Source organism: Medicago sativa, chromosome 2 (genome assembly GCF_051527215.1).
Source record: "Medicago sativa cultivar Bolivia chromosome 2, Bolivia_mono, whole genome shotgun sequence".
NCBI classification, from domain to species: Eukaryota; Viridiplantae; Streptophyta; class Magnoliopsida; order Fabales; family Fabaceae; genus Medicago; species Medicago sativa.
Genome location: NC_140750.1, coordinates 55,509,573 through 55,533,240, shown reverse-complemented (window position 1 = coordinate 55,533,240; position 23,668 = coordinate 55,509,573). Strand labels below are relative to the sequence as shown.

At 35.6% G+C, this 23,668-nt stretch overlaps 2 protein-coding genes and 1 pseudogene across 2 annotated transcripts; 2 read left to right on the top strand and 1 right to left on the bottom strand.

The window, feature by feature from the left end:
- The first annotated feature begins 8,509 nt into the window (after positions 1-8,509).
- Positions 8,510-11,348, top strand: LOC146949065 (uncharacterized; annotated as a pseudogene).
- Positions 11,349-13,942: 2,594 nt separating this feature from the next.
- On the top strand, positions 13,943-15,298 carry LOC146949064 (uncharacterized). The gene has a single exon (XM_085748479.1). The coding sequence runs from the start codon at positions 13,943-13,945 to the stop codon at positions 15,296-15,298; it is 1,356 nt and encodes a 451-aa protein (XP_085604605.1).
- A 9-nt stretch (positions 15,299-15,307) lies between these two features.
- Positions 15,308-19,750, bottom strand: LOC146949063 (uncharacterized). The gene is made up of 3 exons (XM_085748478.1): positions 17,863-19,750; positions 16,599-17,769; positions 15,308-15,473 (listed from the first exon to the last, which is right to left on the bottom strand). The coding sequence occupies exons 1-3, from the start codon at positions 19,748-19,750 to the stop codon at positions 15,308-15,310; spliced, it is 3,225 nt and encodes a 1,074-aa protein (XP_085604604.1).
- Positions 19,751-23,668: the final 3,918 nt, after the last annotated feature.

Below are 23,668 nucleotides of genomic sequence, written 5' to 3'. Positions count from 1 at the left end.
ATGATATTTTGACATCCATTTGATGACAACTTTGTTGACAACCATGTTTTTCTCAATTCTTATTGGTCAAAAACAATGGAGAGGGAAAAAGGAAGAGAGAGGATAACACCATCATGTGAGTATGAGAGAGAAAATTGTCCAAAAATTGTCAAAAAGTGGTTGTCAAAATATCATTTCTCATTCCTATAATAGTAAAATGGAAATGTTAACGAGTGCTTCCGGGACGCTGTTTAAGGACCATAAGTAATAAGTATTTATAAAATATGTGTAATTAATGCATTGGAAATCAAAATATTTTACTTTTTTTTTTAAAAAAAAAAATTGCTTATTTTAAAATGGTTAAAGAGTGCCCAAAAACACTCGTTAACAACCACACACTTCCTAGTTCCATCACACAAGAGACAATGATAAGACTTACATCTAGGTCACTAATCATTGCCAAGCCTTAGCAATACTCAAATCCGCCACCATTGTTAGGAGATATGGGCTCAGTTCTAATGTCTCATTCTACCCACAAAAATTGAGTTTCAAATCTTAGTGACCCCTTTTTCCCTTTACTACGAATTACCTTAAGAAGACTTGTTGACTAAGCTAACACCTAAGGTAATGAAGATCTTTTTCAACGATCAATATGTGGAAATTAACTAACAACACTTTAGAATACATGGCCATAAGTTAAAAAATGTTATGAATCAAGCAAGGGAAGCAAAAGATCAAACATTCATGGTCAGAAAGTTGTTACGCCTAGCCGTAACCACTCAATACGACCAAAACAACTTTAAGAAATAAATTTAGTGGTTTCTTCTCTTAAACATTTGGACGATCGCTTGTAATTGATTGTAACCAAGCTTTGTAATTTTGAAGGTTCACTAAATAAGAAGGCATAGGCTATAAATAGGACAAAGCTAATTAAGCTTGATTTCATACCGCATAACATATTAGAAAACTCTTGTATTGCTGTTATTTCAATAAAGGTTCTTATTTTATACTTTTTGCTATCTTTTATCTCTATTAGGTTGCACATCGTTATGATCAATGAGTAGTTTCCATTTTTCTTGGGATCATGGAAAGATGTCCTATGACGAATTCCATAGTCCTTTTTTTTTTTTTGCTAAGGGAACAGAAAACCCTAATATAGTCTTAGTGCGTCTTAAGGAAAAATATTAGGCAATCACTATGTTGAAGATAAGGGATTGCTGGAAATTTATATAAGGTTGGCAACTCTATGGGTGTTGTGGAAAGTCCGGAATGATAAGATATTTAATGGGGTGCATTTTGAGGTCGATGATGTTGTTGAAGAGGTCAAAGTCCTTTCTTGGAGATGGCTTTTAAGTAGGACCAAGACAAAGACTTGCCTTTATTATGAGTGGTGTTGGGACCCTATTTGGTGTCTTGGTAGAAGAGGGAGGGCATAGGCGAGCTGGTGTGTGTGGTTCAGCTGGATAGTGGTGTTTCTGGATTGGTTTTCTTCTGCTGTACAGCTGTTCTGTGGTTTGTTAGCTGCTCTGTTTGCGCCTTTGCTCCTGCTGCAGCAGCTGGTGCTTGCTCCTTGGGTGATTCTTTTTCGGCTGCAGCTGATTTGCTAGTCTTTTGGGGTCTTAGTTGGGTCCTATTGGCTGTTTGTGTTGCCTTTTGGTGTTGATGCAGGGGTATGCATGTGTGTTACTAATGTATATCCTTGCATCATTACTCTTTGGGTTGTTTACTTTGTTTTTGGGTGGTTTTTTAAAGGGGTTTTTGTTCGAGCCTGGTGATTGAATGGCAACCGATTTCCCCTTCATTGTATTTTTTTTCTCCACCCGGGCTTGTTAGTGCTTCTCGCACGGGCTCGTCGGTTAATAAATTATGCCGTTTCAAAAAAAAAAAAAACCAAAAAAACATTTTATTTGCATACTTTGGAGAAAAAGGTGACCTTGATGATCACACGTTTCTTAAGATTGATAACTCTTTATTACAATGATATACACATACACACGTTATCAATATTTTGGTGTGGTTGTCGTAGACTTGTTGAAAATTGAGGTAAAAAATTTTCGAGTTATATATTTTACTTTAGGTTTAATTGCAATTTTAGCCCCCTAAGGCTTTGTTTGCGAGTTGGGTTTTGGAGGGAAAGAGAGGGGAAGGAAAGGCTTATGATGAGGTAAACCCTTATTTGCGAGTTTTAAAAAAACAAGGGAAAGGTTTTGGGGGGGTTTAGAAGGGCTTCATTTGTTCAATTTTAAAGTTTCCCCAAATTGGGGGGTTTTGGAGGGTTAAACATACAAATTGACAATTTTGTCCTCATAATAATTCAAATTGACAATTTTAGATATAACCCAATTATTATGATCTCTTTTCAAAACAACTTTTTCAAAACAACTTATTTATCCAAAACAGCTTATTACAACCTTTTTTCAAAAAACAGCTTATTCAAAACAGCTTATTTATGCAAATCAGCTTTTAACGGCCTCTTTTTCAAAATCAGCTTATTCAAAACAGCTTATTCATCAAAAACAGCTTATTACGACCTCTTTTTCAAAAACAACTTATTGAAAACAACTTATTCATCCAAAACAGCTAATTACAATCTCTTTTTCAAAAACAAATTATTCAAAACAGCTTATTTATCCAAAACAGCTTATTACGACCTCTTTTCAAAAAAACGGCTTATTCAAAACAGTTTATTTATTCAAAACAACTTATTACGATCTCTTTTTCAAAAACAACTTATTCAAAACAGCTTATTTATACAAAACAACTTATTACCACGTCTTTTTCAAAATCAGCTTATTCAAAACAGCTTATTTATACAAAACAGCTTATTACGACCTCTTTTCAAAAAACAGCTTATTCAAAACAGCTTATTACCACGTCTTTTTCAAAAACAGCTTATTCAAATCAGCTTATTACAACCTCTTTTCAAAAAGTAGCTTATTCAAAACAACTTATTTATGCAAAACAACTTATTACGACCTCTTTTTCAAAAACAACTTATTCAAAACAGCTTATTTATACAAAACAGCTTAATACGATCTCTTTTTCAAAAACAACTTATTCAAAACAGCTTATTTATACAAAACAACTTATTACAATCTCTTTTCAAAAAACAACTTATTCAAAACAGCTTATTTATACAAAACAGCTTATTTATGCAAAACACCTTATTATGACCTCTTTTTCAAAAACAACTTATTCAAACCAACTTATTTATCCAAAACAGCTTATTACGATCTCTTTTTTAAAAACATTATCCAAAGCAGCTTATTACGACCTCTTTTAAAAAAACAACTTATTTATGCAAAGCAGCTTATTGGATGAATAAGCTGTTTTCAATAAGTTGTTTTTGAAAAAGAGATTGTAATAAGCTGTTTTGGATGAATAAGTTGTTTTCAATAAGTTGTTTTGGATGAATAAGCTGTTTTCAATAAGCTGTTTTTGAAAAAGAGGTCGTAATAAGCTGTTTTGGATGAATAAGCAGTTTTCAATAAGCTGATTTTGAAAAAGACGTGGTAATAAGTTGTTTTGTATAAATAAGTTGTTTTGAATAAGTTGTTTTTGAAAAAGAGATCGTAATAAGCTGTTTTGCATAAATAAGCTGTTTTGAATAAGCTGTTTTTTTGATAAGAGATCATAATAAGTTGTTTGGATAAATAAGTTGTTTTGAATAAGTTATTTTTGAAAAGTGATTGTAATAAGCTGTTTTGGATGAATAAGTTGTTTTTGAAAAAGAGGTCGTAATAAGCTGTTTTGGATGAATAAGTTGTTTTGAATAAGATGATTTTGAAAAAGAGGTCATTAAAAGCTGATTTGCATAAATAAGCTGTTTTGAATAAGCTGTTTTTTGAAAATAGGTTGTAATAAGCTGTTTTGGAAAAATAAGTTGTTTTGAATAAGCTGTTTTTGAAAAAGACGTGGTAATAAGTTGTTTTGCATAAAAAGTTGTTTTAAATAAGCTGTTTTTTGAAAAGAGGTTGTAATAAGCTGTTTTGGATAAATAAGCTGTTTTGAATAAGTTGTTTTTTGAAAAAGAGGTCGTATTAAGCTGTTTTGTATAAATAAGCTGTTTTGAATAAGTTGTTTTTAAAAAAGAGATTGTAATAAGCTGTTTTGGATAAATAAGTTGTTTTGAATAAGTTGTTTTTGAAAAAGAGGTCGTAATAAGTTGTTTTGCATAAATAAGTTGTTTTGAATAAGTTGTTTTTTCGAAAAGAGATCGTAATAAGTTGTTTTGTATAAATAAGTTGTTTTGAATAAGTTGTTTTTTGAAAAAGATATTGTAATAAGTTGTTTTGTATAAATAAGTTGTTTTGAATAAGCTGTTTTTTAAAAAGGAGATCGTAATAAGCTTTTTTTTTTAATTTTTTTATAAATAAGCTTTTTTTTAAAAATTGATCGTAATAATTTATTTTTTATGATATAAGTTGTTTTGAATAAATTTAAAGATAAATTACAAAGTATAACACATTGTATTGTTTTTAAGAGGAAAAAGGGTAAAATAGTAAAATTATAACATAAGCCCTCCATTTCCTTTCCTTGTTGGTTTTTTAACTCACAAACAAGGGGAAGGTTTTCCCTCCTTTCTCCCTTCCCTCCCTTTCCTTCCCTTCCCCTCCTTAGCCTTTCCTTTCCTTCCCCTCAAAACTCGCAAACAAAGCCTAAGTTTCAATAAGTTGCGATTTTGGCCTCCTAAGAAAAAAACTACAAAACCTCCCCCTAAGTTTTGCTCTTGTGATAGTTTTGGCCCCCTAGACCAATTTTGGCTCGGTGAATGCCACATATGCGTTGACCGAGTCAAAATTGGCCACATAAATAATTACTTTGCTTTTCTTGTACTAAAACATGATAATTATTGTAGTTTCTCCTTCAGTTTAGGTTTTGATGATGTTCTTATTATTGGTATTATGATTATGTTGTCTATTAGTTATAGTTAGTTTGTAAAGGCACCCTAGCAAATCTGTCTTGATATCTTCTACTATAGCTCCCTTAAGTAGTGTAGGTGTTTTCTTGCTGTTACCTAAGGCTGCAGTCGTAAGAGTAATGATATTTTGACATCCATTTGATGACAATTTTGTTGACAACCTTGTTTTTCTCACTTCTTATTGGTCAAAAACAATGGAGAGAGAAAAAGGAAGAGAGAGGATAACAACATCATGTGAGTATGAGAGAGAAAGTTGTCCAAAAGTTATCAAAAAGTGGTTGTCAAAATATCATTTCTCCAGTCGTAATGCCCACATAAATCCCAACCCATTAAAAAATTCCCTCTCACACAAAAGTAATTTTTCATTAGTCTTTGTATTTTATTTGAGAAGATGGTTGGCTAGTTCATCTTCATTTTCTTATTGACAAATTCCTTTTTCCTTACAATCATAAGAGTTTTCTTCCCTTTTTGAGTTTTCCTCTTTGTTTTACATGTTTCTTTTACATGTCATGATAAGTTTGTAAAGTATCCCAAATTTCTTTAGTATTTTTACATTCAAGTGACATGTCATATTATTTCATACTTAAAGCACATGTTAGAAATAATTTAGCTTTTGACTTTAGAAGTACCTATTCAGATTCATCTTTGGTCGATTCTTCTTTATTTGTAGCTCGAGAGTCTTTTACTTTTGGATTGTAGTTTTCATTTTCCATTACAAACCATATTTGTTGTCTTGTGATAGAAGAAACAATTTCATTTTACTTTTCCAAACGTACTAGTCACTTCCAATGAAGAGAGGATTCTCCTTATGGAATGTACTTTGCAGTCTTAGACACTATTTCTTCTTAATCTTTTCATTTTACATTGTTAAGTGCTCAAACATTTGACAAAGAGATGTGATGCCAATTGAATTAACAAGTAATATCACAAGAAATAGACGGTTGAATTGGGACCTATTAAAAAAAAAATTAATTAAAGGTTATCTCAAGTAATTACTTTAATTGATTGTAGGCTAGTTCTTGCCAAAATATAAATCACTTAAACCAAAAGTGATGATCACAATCGTGTTTCGATGGTATGTGTGAACTTGGAAATTAAATAGAGGGTAGTAAGAAGATAACACAAAAGGAGGTATTCTTGTTTCATCCAATGTAGGCTACTCTAGTCCTCACAATTTTGTGAGATTGTTTCCCTATCTAGTTGAGATTAATTGTTTCTCAACTATATACCTTATCATTTCTTCGATCACCGTTGGATCTTTACAACATGTATTACTACACTTGGGATTAAAAATCTCGAGTTTGAATAACAGTTGTAGTATATATGATTAAGGAGAGACTTAGGATTACTTGAAGATGAGAAATATCATGTTCTGAGCATGGATTAGGTGACTTGAGGAAGGGGTAAACGGCTTTTGATCTGTTGCAACTTGCAAGTACTCTTTAATCTTTTGTCTAGTGTCGTGCAAAGGTGATACAAGACTATATAGATCCTTTCGTTTTTGTGGGACCCAATCTTTTACTATTGATGTTTGTTAAGCTCTCGTTGGTCATAAAATCTGAAATAGTAATGGAAAATTCATTGGATCAAGTATTTCTTTAATATATTCTATTTGTATAGAAAGTCTTCAATATATCCTCTTTGCATGGAATATTCTTCACATTTGTTCTTGAACAAATTTTCAATATCCAAACTGCTACTTCGATATTGAAGTCGAAATAACTCTAGTCTTTATTAATCAAGTTGCTTTAAGTTATTGCTAACAAATTTCATTAGTGTACGTGTTAATGATAGAAAATTAAATCAAGCATAATCTAGAAGATTTTAGAAGTATGATGTGGCTTATGAGATAAGATTGTCACTTAAGTTGTAAAGTTTGAATTGAACACTAATACTTAGCTATTAGTAACTTACTTGTCCATTAAGTTTACTTAACAATTAAGAGTTGTATAAAGAGCAACACATGGATACTAGGTGTCTTATGTTTGTATAATTACTTGGAAGCTAAGTATGCTTAGTCATTAAGAATAGTCTTAGTATTTTGCCTATAAAAGGCCATGCTTGTACCATTGTGACATATCAAGTTTTATGATTGAAATATAAGAGTTCAAAATACAAAAAGTTTTATGAATGAAATATATGAGTTCAAAATACAAAGTCTCTCATATGTTCTTTCCATGTTAGTGTGCTTGGATGGAGAAGAAAGTCTGGATACTTTCATGAAGTTCACAGCTAAAACCATAAGTCAACTACGCCTCACTTCCTCCAACATGCCCATTCCTTAAAAAACTGAATCAGTAAAAAGAATTGCTGATCAGAATGTTCAAGAAGTCAGGAAGAAACAAAGGTCTGACAAGCATGCCAAGAAGGTCATCAGAGATAACCTGACCTCTGAGCTGTAAACAAGCAGATTTCTTTGAAGCATGGGCCTGAAGTTGCAGATCCACTGCTCTCTCTCTCCTGCACAAAGTCCAAGACAGATTTGGTGTACTTTATCCCACCTTTTCCAGCAAAACTGGATGCTTATGGAAAGGCTACTTTTTGGAGGATAAAACTCAAACAAATCTCACATCACGTGCTGGGCAAGCCCAGAAATTCATCCAACATTCATCCATGATGAACCCAGATGAAGAACATCATGAATTTCCAACATTCTGATGAAGAACACAGCAACATTCTGATGTTCATCCTGGGAACTCAACAACATTCTGATGGTCAGAATGTTCACCCAGATTTTCAAGTAAAAGCTTGTGGGGCCCAGGACACGTGGCATAACACCATTGGTCACCTTACAACGGCTATATGAGCCCAAAAACTCTATAAATAGAGATCAAAGGCTCGGCATTACTTGCACCATTGCAAATCATACAAGAAAACAACTTAATTTGTTTGAAGCTCTTGCAATACAATTGATCATCACTGAAGGCTTTCTTCTTACCTTCTTTATAGTGTACATCAATTTTCTTTCTCCCTCTTTGTTATCTTAGTCACAGATAACTTCTTCCTTCCTCTCTTCTTCTGTTTGTCTGATTCACAAACAAACTCTCACACAAATTGTAACAAAGTCTCATCTAGCTTTAGGGGTTCTAAAGTGTTAGCTTGAGCAAGAATTGTAAAAGTCTAAGTGGTTAACTTAGCAAAAAGGTGCAAGCCTGCTGAGGCTTAGAGAATACAGGTTGTAAGTGTTCAGGTGAACACAGTTTTGTAAGGTGCAGGAGTTGAGAAGTTATCTCAAGCATCATAGTGGAAAACTCTCACAAGATTGTGAGGAGAGGACTAGCCCACATTGGGTGAACCTCTATAAATCTCTGTGTGTTCTTTCCTTCTTCCTTATACTCTTTAATTTCAGTATACACAACACACACCAACACATTTACTTCATTAATCAGTTTCTGTGTATGAACTTCAGAACGTTCTGAGTTCAGAAAGTTAACTTAACCATTCCAAGAATTTTCTTGAGAATTATTTTTAAGTTACAGGTTATTTTTAAAGGGTCACAATTCAAACCCCCCCTTTCTTGTGACTATTTTATCTACTTCAATTGGTATCAGAGCCTGGTTCTAAGGGTTTGAACACTTAAACAAGTGTTAGAGAAAAGATTCAGGAAGTATGTCTAAAGTCAAATACATAGCTGAAGGAGGATCATCAAACAGACCACCTCTTTTTGATGGCTCAAACTACTAATTCTGGAAAGGCAAGATGGAGCTCTTTCTCAGATCTCAAGACAATGATATGTGGCAAGTCATCACAGATGGAGACTTTGTTCCAACAACCAAAGAAGGAGCTGTCAAAGAAAAGAGTTCATGGTCAACAGATGAAAAGGCTCAGGTATTGTTAAACTCTAAAGCTAGACTCTTTTTATCATGTGCACTAACCATGGAAGAAAGTGAAAGAGTTGATGAATGTAAGAATGCTAAAGAGGTATGGGATACTCTGAGAATACATCATGAAGGTACATCTCATGTCAAAGAAACTAGAATTGACATTGGGGTCAGAAAGTTTGAAGTATTTGAAATGAGTGAAAATGAAACCATTGATGAGATGTATGCTAGATTTACTACAATAGTAAATGAAATGAGATCTCTTGGAAAGGCATATTCCACTCATGATAGGATCAGAAAAATCCTAAGATGTCTTCCTAGTGTGTGGAGACCTATGGTCACTGCAATCACTCAGGCCAAGGATTTAAAAACCATGAATCTAGAAGATCTCATTGGTTCACTGAGGGCTCATGAAGTTGTACTTCAAGGAGACAAACCAGTAAAGAAGGTAAAGACACTTGCCTTGAAAGCATCTCAGCAAACTCCATTAGTAGCTGATGATGATGTGCAAGAACCACAAGAATTAGAAGAAGTTCATGAAGAAGAAGCTGAAGATGAACTTGCTCTAATCTCCAAAAGAATTCAAAGAATGATGTTAAGAAGAAATCAGATCAGAAAGAAGTTTCCAAACACCAACAACAGCACCAGAACTGAAGCTGACAAAAGCCAAGTCACTTGTTATGGCTGCAACAAAACTGGACACTACAAGAGTGAATGTCCTGACATCAAGAAAGTGCAAAGGAAACCTCCTTTCAAGAAAAAGGCAATGATTACTTGGGATGACTTGGAAGAATCAGAACCTCAAGAAGATGAAGAAGCCAACATGGGATTGATGGCTCAGTCAGATGATGAAGAAGAGGTAATTATCTATAAAACTGATTCTTTTTACAAAGATCTTGAAAGTAAAATAGATAGTCTTTTATATGACTCAAACTTCTTAACTAATAGATGTCATTCTTTAATCAAAGAACTTTCTGAGATAAAGGCAGAAAAAGAAACACTTCAAAACAAGTATGATGAATCTAGAAAAACCATACAAGTTTTGCAAAATTCCCATTTTGAAATGTCAGAAAAACAAAAAGAATTAAACAAAAAGCAAAAGGGCATTTTATCCATACCTTCTGAAATGCAAAAGGAAAATAAACTTTTGAAAAAGGAAGTTGAAAGGTTAAAAAATGATCTTACAGGCTTTATAAAATCTACAGAAACATTTCAAAACATTTTGGGATCTCAAAGTAGTACTGCTGAAAAATCTGGCTTAGGTTTTAAAAATCCTAGCAAAATCATTGAAAGTTTTGTACCTAAGAAAACTGAGATTAAAATGAAATGTTCTTATTGTGATAAGCTATGACATAATGAATCAATATGTCATGCTAAGAAAAGATTTATCAGAAAAAATAAGATTAATCTTAGTTCAGAACGTTCTCATCTCAATAGATCAGAAAGTTCACAAAAGGCTGAGAAGGCTAAGAAGATATGTTCCTACTGTAACAAATCTGATCTTACAAGACAGAATGTTGCAACAAGGAAAGATCTCTTAGAAGAACTAACCCTCAAGGACCCAACATTACATGGGTACCTAAAGTTTTTATCTTGTCAAATGTAGGTCCTGCCTCAGGGTGCTAGAACAAAGCTATGGTACTTGGATAGTGGTTGTTCTAGGCACATGACAGGTGACAGGAACTGTTTTCTGACCTTTGAAAAGAAGGATGGAGGACTGGTAACATTTGGAAATAATGACAAAGGTAAGATCAGAGGTAAAGGTACTATAGGTAAGCCTAACTCTGCTAAAATAGAAAATGTTCAGTATGTAGAAGGTTTAAAACACAATCTACTTAGCATAAGTCAATTGTGTGATAGTGGATTTGAAGTGATTTTTAAACCTAACATATGTGAAATAAGACAAACCTCCTCTAACAAACTGTTTTTCTCTGGATCAAGAAGAAAAAATTTGTATGTTTTAGAACTAAATGATATGTCTGCTGAATCCTGTTTCATGTCTCTTAAAAAAGACAAATGGATCTGGCACAAAAGGGCTGGTCATATAAGCATGAAAACCATTGCTAAACTTTCTCAACTTGATCTGGTTAGAGGATTGCCTAAGATTAGCTTTGAAAAGGACAAGATCTGTGAAGCTTGTGTTAAAGGTAAACAAGTAAAAAGCAGTTTTAAAACCATTGAGCTTATCTCAACTCAGAAACCTTTAGAGCTTCTTCACATTGATCTCTTTGGTCCAGTTCAAACTGCAAGTCTAACAGGCAAAAGATATGGTTTTGTTATTGTTGATGATTTTTCCAGATTTACATGGGTTCTGTTTTTAAAACACAAAGATGAATCTTTTGAAGCATTTCAAAACTTTTGTAAAAGAGTTCAAAATGAAAAAGGTTCTAATATCATTACAGTTAGGAGTGATCATGGAGGAGAATTTGAAAATGCATCCTTCAAAACATTCTTTGATGAAAATGGTATTAAACATAATTTTTCTTGTGCAAGAACTCCACAACAAAATGGAGTTGTTGAAAGGAAAAATAGGACTTTGCAAGAAATGGCTAGAACAATGTTAAATGAATCTAATGTTGAAAATTATTTTTAGGCAGAAGCCATTAACACATCTTGCTACATTTTGAACAGAGTTTCAATAAGAAAGGTTCTTAATAAAACCCCATATGAACTCTGGAAAAACATTAAACCTAGCATATCTTATTTTCACATATTTAGCTGCTATTGCTACATTCTGAACAACAAAGAAAAATTGGGTAAGTTTGATCCTAAATCAGATAAAGCTATCTTTTTAGGATACTCTACAACTTCTAAAGGTTATAGAGTGTACAATCTAAAAACCCAGACAGTTGAAATTAGTATGCATGTCATATTTGATGAATATGATGAACATTCTCAACCAAAAGAAAGTGAAGACACAGAAGTGCCAGCACTTCAGAATGTTCCCAGTCAGAACACTGAAACTTCAGCAGAGAAAGAAGATGATCAGAATGTTCAAGATCAAACCTTCCAAAGTCCACCCAGAAGTTGGAGAATGGTAGGAGATCATCCTGTAGATCAAATCATTGGAAGCACAACTGATGGTGTAAGAACCAGATTGTCCTTTCAAGATGCCAACATGGCAATGATCTCTCAAATGGAACCCAAGTCAATCAATGAAGCTATTATTGATGACTCTTGGATTGAGGCCATGAAGGAAGAACTTTCTCAGTTTGAAAGAAACAAAGTTTGGAACCTAGTTCCAAATAATCAAGAGAACACCATCATTGGAACAAGATGGGTTTTCAGAAACAAGCTTGATGAAAATGGTAAGGTTGTCAGAAACAAAGCAAGGTTAGTTGCTCAAGGTTACAACCAACAAGAAGGTATTGACTATGATGAGACCTTTGCACCAGTGGCAAGGTTAGAAGCCATCAGAATTCTTCTTGCATATGCTGCACATAAAAGCATTAAACTTTTTCAAATGGATGTTAAAAGTGCATTTTTAAATGGATTTTTAAATGAGGAAGTTTATGTAAGCCAACCTCCTGGCTTCATAAATGAAGAAAAACCAAATCATGTTTTCAAACTCACTAAAGCACTCTATGGTCTTAAACAAGCTCCTAGAGCTTGGTATGACAGACTTAGCACATTTTTGATTGAAAATGGTTTTTCTAGAGGAAAAATTGATACCACACTTTTTAGAAAAACACATAACTCTGATTTACTAATTGTTCAAGTTTATGTGGATGATATTATTTTTGGTGCTACCAAAGAAAAAATGTGTGAAGAATTTTCCAACCTTGTGCAAAGTGAATTTGAGATGAGCATGATGGGTGAACTTGGTTTCTTCCTTGGTTTACAAATCAAACAACATCCAAATGGAATTTTCATTAGTCAAGAAAAGTATGTCAAAGACATTCTTAAAAAATATAAAATGAATGAGGCAAAAATCATGGTCATCCCTATGCATCCATCTTTAAGTTTAGATAAGGATGAGAGTGGAAAATCTATTTCTGAAAAAGAATATAGAGGCATGATAGGTTCATTATTATATTTGACTGCTAGCAGACCTGACATAGTGTTTGCAGTAGGATTATGTGCTAGATTTCAAACATGTGCAAAAGAATCTCATTTAACTGCAGTTAAAAGGATTTTTAGATATCTAGTAGGTACTACTGATCTTGGCCTTTGGTATAGAAAAGGTTCTAGTTTTGATCTTGTAGCATATTGTGATGCTGACTATGCTGGAGACAAAGTTGAGAGGAAGAGTACAAGTGGCTCCTGTCAATTCTTGGGAGAAGCTTTGATTGGATGGTCTTGCAGAAAGCAAAACACCATTGCACTCTCCACAACTGAAGCTGAGTATGTATCTGCAGCTAGTTGTTGCTCTCAAATGTTATGGGTAAGAAATCAGTTGGAAGATTACTCATTAAGGTACACAAATGTTCCTATTTTTTGTGATAATACAAGTGCAATTAATCTGTCCAAAAATCCTATTCAGCATTCTAGGTCTAAGCATATTGAAATTAAGCATCATTTCATTAGAGACCATGTTCAGAAAAAGAATATTGCATTAAGCTTTGTTGATACAGAAAATCAACTAGCTGACATTTTCACAAAACCCCTTGTTGAGGATAGATTTAATTTTCTTAAAGAGAAATTACAAATCATTAAAAATCCCAATAAAGATTGATCATTAAATCACTAAGGGCCTAAAACTTACCCCCTTGATGTTATCTGACTTAAATCAGTAAGATCAATCTTAATCTAAACATTCATCAGAATGTTCAAGAGTTCAGAATGTTCATCAGAATGTTCATCAGAATGTTCATCTGATAGTTCAGGTCAGAATGTTCATAAGGTTCAGAATATTCAGTCTTAGATTCTGGGTAAAAATCCTGTACGCAGGAAATCATGGGATTTAATCCAGTAATCTTCTCAAAATCTCTAGCATTTAATGCTTGATTAAGGGTTGTTGTGCTAAAGCTATGTCCATTAGACAAAAGCTTAAAAATTATTTCAACCACTCCCCTTCCATCTTGTCAAACGGCTAGTTCTTTCTCTCCCACAACTTTTCAGTTTTCATCTTTCCCAATAAAACTGCCAACACTCCTTCACTTCCTCTTTCCACTCTTACACGTTGGTCTATAAATCATTAAACCAACTCCAAACCTTTCATCACATCTTCAAACATTCTTTTTCTCTCAAAAATTCTCAACACTCTGTTTTTCTAACGAAAATGGCGAGAACCAAAACCACCTCACGCTCTCACTCCCAATCACCACCACACGCTGCTGATCAACACTCTGATCATTCTCCACTCAACGAAACTGCTGTTCATACCATTCTTCCTGATGAGATCATTCCTCTATTTGACTCTCCTAAACCTAAATCTTCTAAAAAATCTGCCAAACCAAAACCTAAGGCTACTAGAAGATCAACAAGAATGAAAAGAGGATCTTCATCAACACCAACCACTTCTCACTTGGACCTAGTCTCTGATGATGAGAAGAAAGAAAAGGAAACAGCTTCTGAGGAAGGAACACACTCTGAAAAGAACGAGTCTGACAAAACAGAGAAAGTTGAGGAAGAACTTTCTGATAAGGGAAAAGAAATTGCTCAAGAGGAAGCAAATTCTGAAGAAACTGGTGAAACTCTTCTTCAAATGGCTAAAACTGCTAAGAAGGTTTACCAAAGGAGGAAGAAAATTGCTGCTGATGCTCTGCCTCTAGAGAAAACTGCTTCTCCATCTCAGGAAAATGAAGAAGTTGGAAAAGAAGAGAATGTTGAGGAAGAAGTCCCTTCCTTGAGAAGAGGAAAAGGCAAGGACATTGCCATTCTTGCCTCTGCTTTGAAGGTTCAGAACTTGGAGAAAATGGCAGCTAGGCCATTAAGCAAAGCAAAGTTCTTTGATTTTGAAAGTCTCAAAACAAAGGGCTGGAACTTGGAAGTTTTCATAGATCCTCAAGGATGGTCAGGATTTGTCTCTACACAAGAACCAACCTTTGAGGACTTGGTGAAAGAGTTTTATGCATCAATGAGAGTCAAGGAAGAAAAAGGAGAAAAATTCCTAGAGTCCACAGTCAAAGGAGTAAAGTTCCAAGTCACTCAAGACTCTCTCTCAAACATTCTGAACATTCCCAATCAAGGTAAACAACTCTTTAACACTTGGTTTTCTTGCTCAGATGTGACACGTGAGCAACTCATCCTAGAGTATACCAAACCAAACGTTGATTTCACCTCCACAAACCTCAAAGATGCTCCCAAAATCCTTCATAACATGATTAGGCACACCATCTTACCTAGATGTGGAACCTTTGATGCAATCACAGACCTAGACCTTTGCATTCTTTATCATCTTCTGAACAAGACTCCCCTAAATCTCTGCTATATCATGATTCAATACATGATTGACCAATGCTTCTCCTTCAAGCAAAAAGTTGTTGGTTTACCATATGGGATGCATCTGACACCCATCTTCAAAGTTGTTGGTGTGTCTCTGGATGGAGAAGAAAGTCTGGATACTTTCATGAAGTTCACAGCTAAAACCATAAGTCAACTACGCCTCACTTCCTCCAACATGCCCATTCCTTAAAAAACTGAATCAGTAAAAAGAATTGCTGATCAGAATGTTCAAGAAGTCAGGAAGAAACAAAGGTCTGACAAGCATGCCAAGAAGGTCATCAGAGATAACCTGACCTCTGAGCTGTAAACAAGCAGATTTCTTTGAAGCATGGGCCTGAAGTTGCAGATCCACTGCTCTCTCTCTCCTGCACAAAGTCCAAGACAGATTTGGTGTACTTTATCCCACCTTTTCCAGCAAAACTGGATGCTTATGGAAAGGCTACTTTTTGGAGGATAAAACTCAAACAAATCTCACATCACGTGCTGGGCAAGCCCAGAAATTCATCCAACATTCATCCATGATGAACCCAGATGAAGAACATCATGAATTTCCAACATTCTGATGAAGAACACAGCAACATTCTGATGTTCATCCTGGGAACTCAACAACATTCTGATGGTCAGAATGTTCACCCAGATTTTCAAGTAAAAGCTTGTGGGACCCAGGACACGTGGCATAACACCATTGGTCACCTTACAACGGCTATATGAGCCCAAAAACTCTATAAATAGAGATCAAAGGCTCGGCATTACTTGCACCATTGCAAATCATACAAGAAAACAACTTAATTTGTTTGAAGCTCTTGCAATACAATTGATCATCACTGAAGGCTTTCTTCTTACCTTCTTTATAGTGTACATCAATTTTCTTTCTCCCTCTTTGTTATCTTAGTCACATATAACTTCTTCCTTCCTCTCTTCTTCTGTTTGTCTGATTCACAAACAAACTCTCACACAAATTGTAACAAAGTCTCATCTAGCTTTAGGGGTTCTAAAGTGTTAGCTTGAGCAAGAATTGTAAAAGTCTAAGTGGTTAACTTAGCAAAAAGGTGCAAGCTTGCTGAGGCTTAGAGAATACAGGTTGTAAGTGTTCAGGTGAACACAGTTTTGTAAGGTGCAGGAGTTGAGAAGTTATCTCAAGCATCATAGTGGAAAACTCTCACAAGATTGTGAGGAGAGGACTAGCCCACATTGGGTGAACCTCTATAAATCTCTGTGTGTTCTTTCCTTCTTCCTTATACTCTTTAATTTCAGTATACACAACACACACCAACACATTTACTTCATTAATCAGTTTCTGTGTATGAACTTCAGAACGTTCTGAGTTCAGAAAGTTAACTTAACCATTCCAAGAATTTTCTTGAGAATTATTTTTAAGTTACAGGTTATTTTTAAAGGGTCACAATTCAAACCCCCCCTTTCTTGTGACTATTTTATCTACTTCACATGCTACCATTCTTCCTGCCAAGTCTGGCTTCCCAAGTACTTGCTTGATGGGGTAGTCGGATTTTACGACAATCTTGTGGCTCTGGAAGTATGGCCGTAGCTTCCTCGCCGTCGTTACTACGGCCAGAGCTAGTCGCTCTATCTTCTGATATCGTAACTCTGCGCCTTTAAGCACCCTGCTAACGAAGTAAATTGGTTGTTCTCCTGTTTCTGATTCTTCTACCAGGACTGTGCTTATGGCGTTTTCTGAGACCGCCAAATATAAGAATAAGACGGTGCCTGAACTTGGTCTTTGGAGAACAGGCGGGCTTGACAGAAAACTCTTTATCTGCTGGAAAGCCTCCTCACACTCTGGCGTCCATTCGAATTTTTCCTTCTTCTTGATGGAAGCGAAAAAAGAGAAAGCCTTGTCTCCAGCGCAGGATAGAAAACGAGATAATGCTGCTAATCTTCCTGTGAGTTGTTGTACTTCTTTGATGCACGAGGGGCTTCTCATGCTGATGATCGCCTGACACTTCTCGGGGTTTGCTTCAATGCCTCTTCTGGTTAAGAGGAAACCTAAAAATTTTCCCGCCTGTACTCGGAAGGAACACTTTGCTGGATTCAAGCGAATTCTGTATCTTCGAACTTGGCTCAGAATCTCTTCGAGGTCGTCTGCATGACTATGCCCTTCTTTAGTTTTTGCTACTAGATCATCGATATACACTTCTAGATTGTGCCCTATTTGCTGAGAAAAAGCTGCGTCCATAGACCGTTGGAAAGTGGCGCCTGCGTTCTTGAGGCCAAAAGACATGACCTCGTAGTGATAGTTCTTGGTGTTGGTCATGAACGCCGTTTTGGGAGCGTCCAGGGGGTCCATACGTATCTGGTTATAGCCGGAGTAAGCGTCCATAAAACTCAGGGTTTTGTATCCAGAGGCGCTGTCGATCAGGTGATCAATATTGGGGAGGGGATAAGGGTCTTTAGGACATGCCATGTTTAGGTCTGTGTAATCTACGCACATTCTCCACTTCCCGTTGGCTTTCTTTACAAGGACCGTATTGGCCAACCAGGTAGGGTACTTTATTTCACTTATGAAGTGGGCGTCTACCAACTTTTTTACTTCGTCATCTACAGCCTTTCTTCTCTCTTCGCCCATTTTCCTTTTTCGCTGAACAACTGGTTTTACGCCGGGCTTTATTGACAAATGGTGGCATGCTACGTCAGGATCCATTCCTGGCATTTCAGATGGGCTCTAGGCAAAGAGATCCAGATTCTTTTGCAGCAAGTTTATCAGGGCGGTTTCTTCTCCAGGGCTTAGGGACGTACCGATCTTCGTGGTATGATGAATTTCCGGTCCAATAGAGATTTCCTTTAAGTCTTCGGTGGGCTCCAGGCGTTCTTGCTGAAAATCCTCCCTGGGGTCTAGGTCGATCATGTTAACCTCATGAGTTATCTTGTTATTGGGCTTCTTCTTTGCTTTCTGCAGGCGCAAACTATTGTGGTAGCATTCTCTAGCAATTTTCTGATCGCCTCGTATGGTGCCGACTTTCCCATCATTCAACGGATATTTCATCACTAAGAATTTAGTGGACAAGAATGCTCCCAGGAGGTTGAAGGATGGTCGCCCTATGATAATATTGTAAGAACTAGGCGAGTTGATCACGAGATACCTGACGCGAATGGTTTTGGCGTGAGACCCACTTCCGAAAGTTGTTTTTAGGGTGATATAGCCCCTTACATGAACCTGCTCACCCGTAAATCCTGTCAGCGTCCCTTGGAAAGGTTGTAGTTGTTCTGGATCTAAACCCATTCGATCAAAGGTGTCATAGTACAATATATCGGCTGAGCTGCCTGGGTCTATTAAAACTCTCTTTACATCCCAGTTAAAGATCTGCAGGGTGATGACCATAGGGTCATCATCGTGTGGCACCACGTCTTGATAATCTCTGGCTGAGAAGGAAATGTCGTGCCCTCGCTGCTGATCATGCTCCTCATACTCTTGGCACAACATCACCTGACGCATGTACTTCTTCCGGGATGAACTTGACTCGCCCCCTCCGGCGAAACCGCCAGATATAGTGTTCAATGTGTGCCTTTTTTCTTCGGCGACTTCTTCCTTCTTGCTCGCCTTTGGCCTTTCATCTCTTTTGTCCCGAGTGTATCCCCGCAACTTTCCGCTCTGTATTAGTTTCTCAATTTTCCGGCGAAGATGTATACACGAGTCGGTGTCATGGCCCCTTAGTTTGTGATACTTGCACCATTTGTCCCTGTCTTCCCCCATAGTGGTGCGTTGTGTTGGGGGCGGCTCTGGGATCAGCTTTGTTTCGTAGACTTCTTTCATGATGCGCTCTGGCTTTGTGTTCAAAGGGGTGAAGTTTTCCAAGTTCGGCTTGCGGTAGTAAGGATTGAAAGGTCGTTTGTCTGCTCCTCTGTAGGGGGCGCGGTCTCTGCCGCCCGGCGGTTGGTAAGGACGCCGCTCCGAATTGTTGGGCGCGCGCTCCCTGGCGTCTCTTGCTTTCTTCTCAGCGTTACTTTCTTCACCTTTGATGTAGCACTCTGCCCTGGCCATGATTTCTTCCATGGAGTCGGCGGGCTTCTGAGCCAGGGATTCGTTGAATTGTCCTGCTCTTAGACCGTTCTGGAAAGCTCCCACGAACACCTCTTGGTTAGGGTTGGTGACCTTTATGGTTGTGTCGTTGAATCTGGCTAAATAATCCCTTAGAGATTCGTTGTGTCCTTGGCGAACGTTGAATAGGCTGGTTGCTGAAACCTTGCGGTGGCGACTGGCGGAGAATTGCTGGGTAAGTTTCCTGGTCATGTCTTGATAACTGAGGATGGAGAATCGTGGAAGGTTCATGTACCATCGTAGGGCGGCGTCCGAAAAGGTACCCGCCAGCAGTTTGCACTTGAGGGAATCTGGAGCTCCGACTACGGCCATGCGAGTGTTGAAGGCCGTAATGTGTTCCATGGGATCACTCTTGCCGTCGAAAACGGAGAGGTGGGGAGGTTTGAAGTTTTCTGGGACTGGCGCGTCCCAGATCTCGGCGGACAGCGGTTGTGGTTCGGGATCGTCCATCTCGCCCTGATTCGACTCCTCCTTTTCTTCTAATTGTTTCTGTTGAATGTTCTCCATCGAAGCTTGTAAAGCATCGTTTCGATCTTGCAGCTGAGCGAGCTGGGTTCGCATGGATTCCAACTCTTCCTGTGTTGCCATGAGGAGAGGCTTTTCTCTAAATCGTACGTGGGGTGCGATTTAGGTTGGTTAAAAAGGGCTAGGGTTTCTGAATCGCAAGGGAATCTTACGATTCAGAGGTCTAGTTTTCAGGGGTTTCCGATCTGGCGATTCAGAAACGTAGTCAAGGTTAGTTTTACCTTTTCCCACAGACGGCGCCAACTGTACTTGCAAAAGTACCGTCAGGATTCTAGGGTTAGAAATCGTATATTAGGGTTTTAAGCTGATTATTGGATGCCTTGGGAATGCTCCCAAGAGTGGTATTTATAGCCTGCCACGGGCTTGGGCTTTGGTTACTTGGTTTCCAAGCAACGGGGGTATTTACGTATTTATGGGGTTTTTAGGCGGTTTCTAGAAGGCCAATGGGCCAACGCCTCTAGCGGAGCGCGCCCGGCCCTGGGGGTCCTTCTGGAGGGCGCCCATACCCTTCTGGAGGCTTTACGCCCCTTGAGGATGTTTTGGAGTCCTCCTGGAGGCCCTCTAGGACCCCAGGAATATTATGACGGTCCAGGTCTGTACACAATTTCTACATCAATTCAACAAGTTTTCATCATCTAATCATCAAATCTCTCTCAAAACCCTAATTATCAAATTCTCACAAACTCTCCCCAACTTGTTAGATGTAATCTAATGATTTAACAACTTAATATTAATGCAAGATAGTTTCACCCTCACCTTAGATTAATTCCTGAATCAGCAGCAGCGTTCTTTCCTAAGGTCTTCTCCTTTTCTCTTGACTTTTCTCTTCTCTTCTCTTCTTTCTTGTTCTCCTCTTTTCCAAAAAGCGGTTTTAGGTAAACTCTTTCTAACCTAAGCTTCTCTATTTATAATACTAAAATATTCTTCCCAAATCTATTTAGGCCCAACAACTTATTCTTCTTTCTATTCTAACCTCTAATTTTACTCACACTAATAATCCTCATATTCTAATAAATAATATTTCTCTACTAAATATATAATAATACACCAAATAACAAATATATATCTATAACAATTAACAAATATATTATGCTAGTAAATACCAACATATAACATAACAAAATATCGCTCAACAAAATATATTAACTAAATTATAAAAAGACATCTAATCTCAACAAATCATATATCTCTCATATACATCATATAAATATATAAATATATTCCTTTTTAAAATCTCTTTTGAGATTCCATATACTACCAACACCCACCACCATACAAATTGTAACTAGATCTCAAGTCTATTGGGCTTAATAGTTTGAGATAGAACTTTTCTTGTGTGATCAATAATCGTAGAAGCCTGCTGAGGTTGATAATACAGAGTGTAACAGACTGATCTTGTGTGATCAACATATTATAGTGCTATTCAGAAATTTCTGATAGTAGGATACTATAGTGGATAATCTCACACGTAGTGTGGGGACTGGACGTAGCCGGTTAGGCGAACCAGGATAAATCTCTTGTGTTCTCTCTCTTCTCTCATCTCTTAATTTCTGGCCGTCACATATAACTATAACTAACTATTTGAAGAATGCTCTATTATTGATTATATTTTTTTACTAAAAAATTAATGTTTTTTTTTTTGAAAACTCTGTATTCGATCCACGAATCGACTAATCCGAGGGGACAATAATATATATGCAAGGTTCGAGGTTCGAACCCCGGACAGCACATAAAAAAAACACATGGAAAAGGGGAAAAAATGTCCATTTCAAGTCTAATAGTACACACTCAAACCACCACCAGCATAAAATTCACTCATAACTTGGGTTCTACCTTTTGCAGAAACAAGATGAGCTTATCTCAATGCAACAGTAGAGGAGATTAACAATGAAAATATTATGATGTGCACATTGAAGACATTGTGCATAGTAATATTTGGAATGTTAACTTTACTACCAAATCCAACATAACACCTTTCATTTTCATATTATTGTATCATTATTCATCACTGACACCTCAAATTTACTATTCTTGCATATAAGTATTTTTTTCATGATCCCCTTGATTTCTTATTCAATGGCTTTCAACTTCTTTCGATCAATATTTGTTACATAAGAGATAACACGAAAAGTCACAAATTTTTTTTAATCTTTGTTATAAAAGGAAAAATAAGTTAATCCAATGACCAGATCATCGCTAAAGTAATTGCTTAAAACTGTCTCAGTAACACCTCTGGGGTCATTTCGATAGATGGGGCTAAAACTTACTCAAAAGTCAAAACTGCTGAATTTTTTTAAAATAAACATCAATATACAGAAAAGTGGGCAATTGTTTGACAGGAAAAATATCAAAAGGAACTGTTGACAATCCATGAAGGAAATATGCAAAGAATCACAATTTTTTTTTTGAAATATTCCCAAAAAAAGGAGATTTTTTTTTTTGAAAATTTAACGATAATTTTTTCAAATACATGAAATATTCCCAAAAGACAAAAAATATATTTGTTTTTTGTTTGTTTAAAAAAATTAAAATATTCAATAATTTTTTTTAAGTAATCTCAATTATTTGAATTTCGATTGCACAATATTCTTTCTTTGCAATATAATTTAAATTTTTTATTTCGTTCAATTAATGGCTACAATTAAGGATATTGTTTAAAGAACATTTTAATTTTTTGGTTGACCTCTTTAAAAAAAATGCCTGGCCTATTAAACAACACAATTTAATATTTATAGGATCAACCCAATTAAAATGAAGCATAAAATATAATTATTATAAATTATAAAAATATAATATTTCAAAATTAATGACAAATTTTTTTGTTTGTAAATTAAATAGTACCTCAAAAGAAATGAAGGTAAAACATTAATAAAAAAAGTTAAAAGATTCAAATAATTCAGTTTTTTTATACGGATGATTGAACTTTTTGAATTTTAAATATCGTTCATTTATTTGATATAATATACTTCAATATTTGTTTGTTTCCATCCTTTTTTGGTTTAGTTGTTTCCTTTAATTAAGGGTTATAATTAACGCTATTATTTAATTTGTTTTCTTTTTCCTTCTCATCCATCAAATGAGGTCTTTTCCTTCTAAATAATTAAATGATACATTTTAATCTTTATGAAATCATTCTAATTTAAATTAAATGATATATTAATTACTCTTAAATTGCTTTATCGTTATTATCCTTAATACAAATATATGAAACTTTCATGTTAATATAATTCATTTTGGCTTGTTAATAATACCAAATACGTGAAACTTAGAAAGAAAAAAAGAAAACAAAAAGAAAAAAGACATGACATTGAGACAAAAGATTGAAAAGAATACAATTTTTTATTGAAATTGTGCGTGGAATTGCTTGCAATGGATGTTATTTATAATACACTATAGATAGCAAAATTAACAATATTTTTAATAGTCCCTAAAAAAATTATTTAATAGTAACTTTCTAATTGACAAATCAAAGGAGTAAAAAAGTCATATATTTATTGTCAAATAAATGAGATGAAATGACACTTAAAGGATTATGTCCTATATTATCAAAAAAAATAAAAAAATAAACCATGATTATTGATCAATAGTTGATTGAAGCTTTTGATACATTCTATTGAAGAAACTATGATAAGTGAAAATCCGTCATAGTAAAACATGATGAAGTTAAGATGTCTTCTTATAAGAAAAGGTTTGTCCAAATTAGATGATGTGAACCAATTGTATGCAACCTTTAGGATGATGTTTAACATGTCCGGAGATGTGTTTAAAAACATCAATTATGATTCATCAAATAAGAGTTCATGTGTAATATATCATTTGTGCAAGACAAAAGTTCATAAAATAAATATAGATAAAGACTAAATCAATTTATTGAGATTAGTTTTACGACATATCAATTCATTAAAAATATTCAATCAACCTAAGGTATCTAAACTCCAACATCTTGATTCTATATCAAATACAAAACATTGTCTTGACTAA

Excerpts from the sequence above, each read along its gene's own strand:
- LOC146949064 (XM_085748479.1), top strand. The coding sequence starts at position 13,943 with ATGGCGAGAACCAAAACCACCTCACGCTCTCACTCCCAATCACCACCA.
- LOC146949063 (XM_085748478.1), bottom strand. The coding sequence starts at position 19,750 with ATGGCAACACAGGAAGAGTTGGAATCCATGCGAACCCAGCTCGCTCAG. Across the intron at positions 17,770-17,862 it reads TCATCATACCACGAAGATCG|GAATGGATCCTGACGTAGCA; the intron begins GTACGTCCCTAA and ends CTGAAATGCCAG. Across the intron at positions 15,474-16,598 it reads AAATCCGACTACCCCATCAA|GAGAGAGAGAGCAGTGGATC; the intron begins GCAAGTACTTGG and ends GACTTTGTGCAG.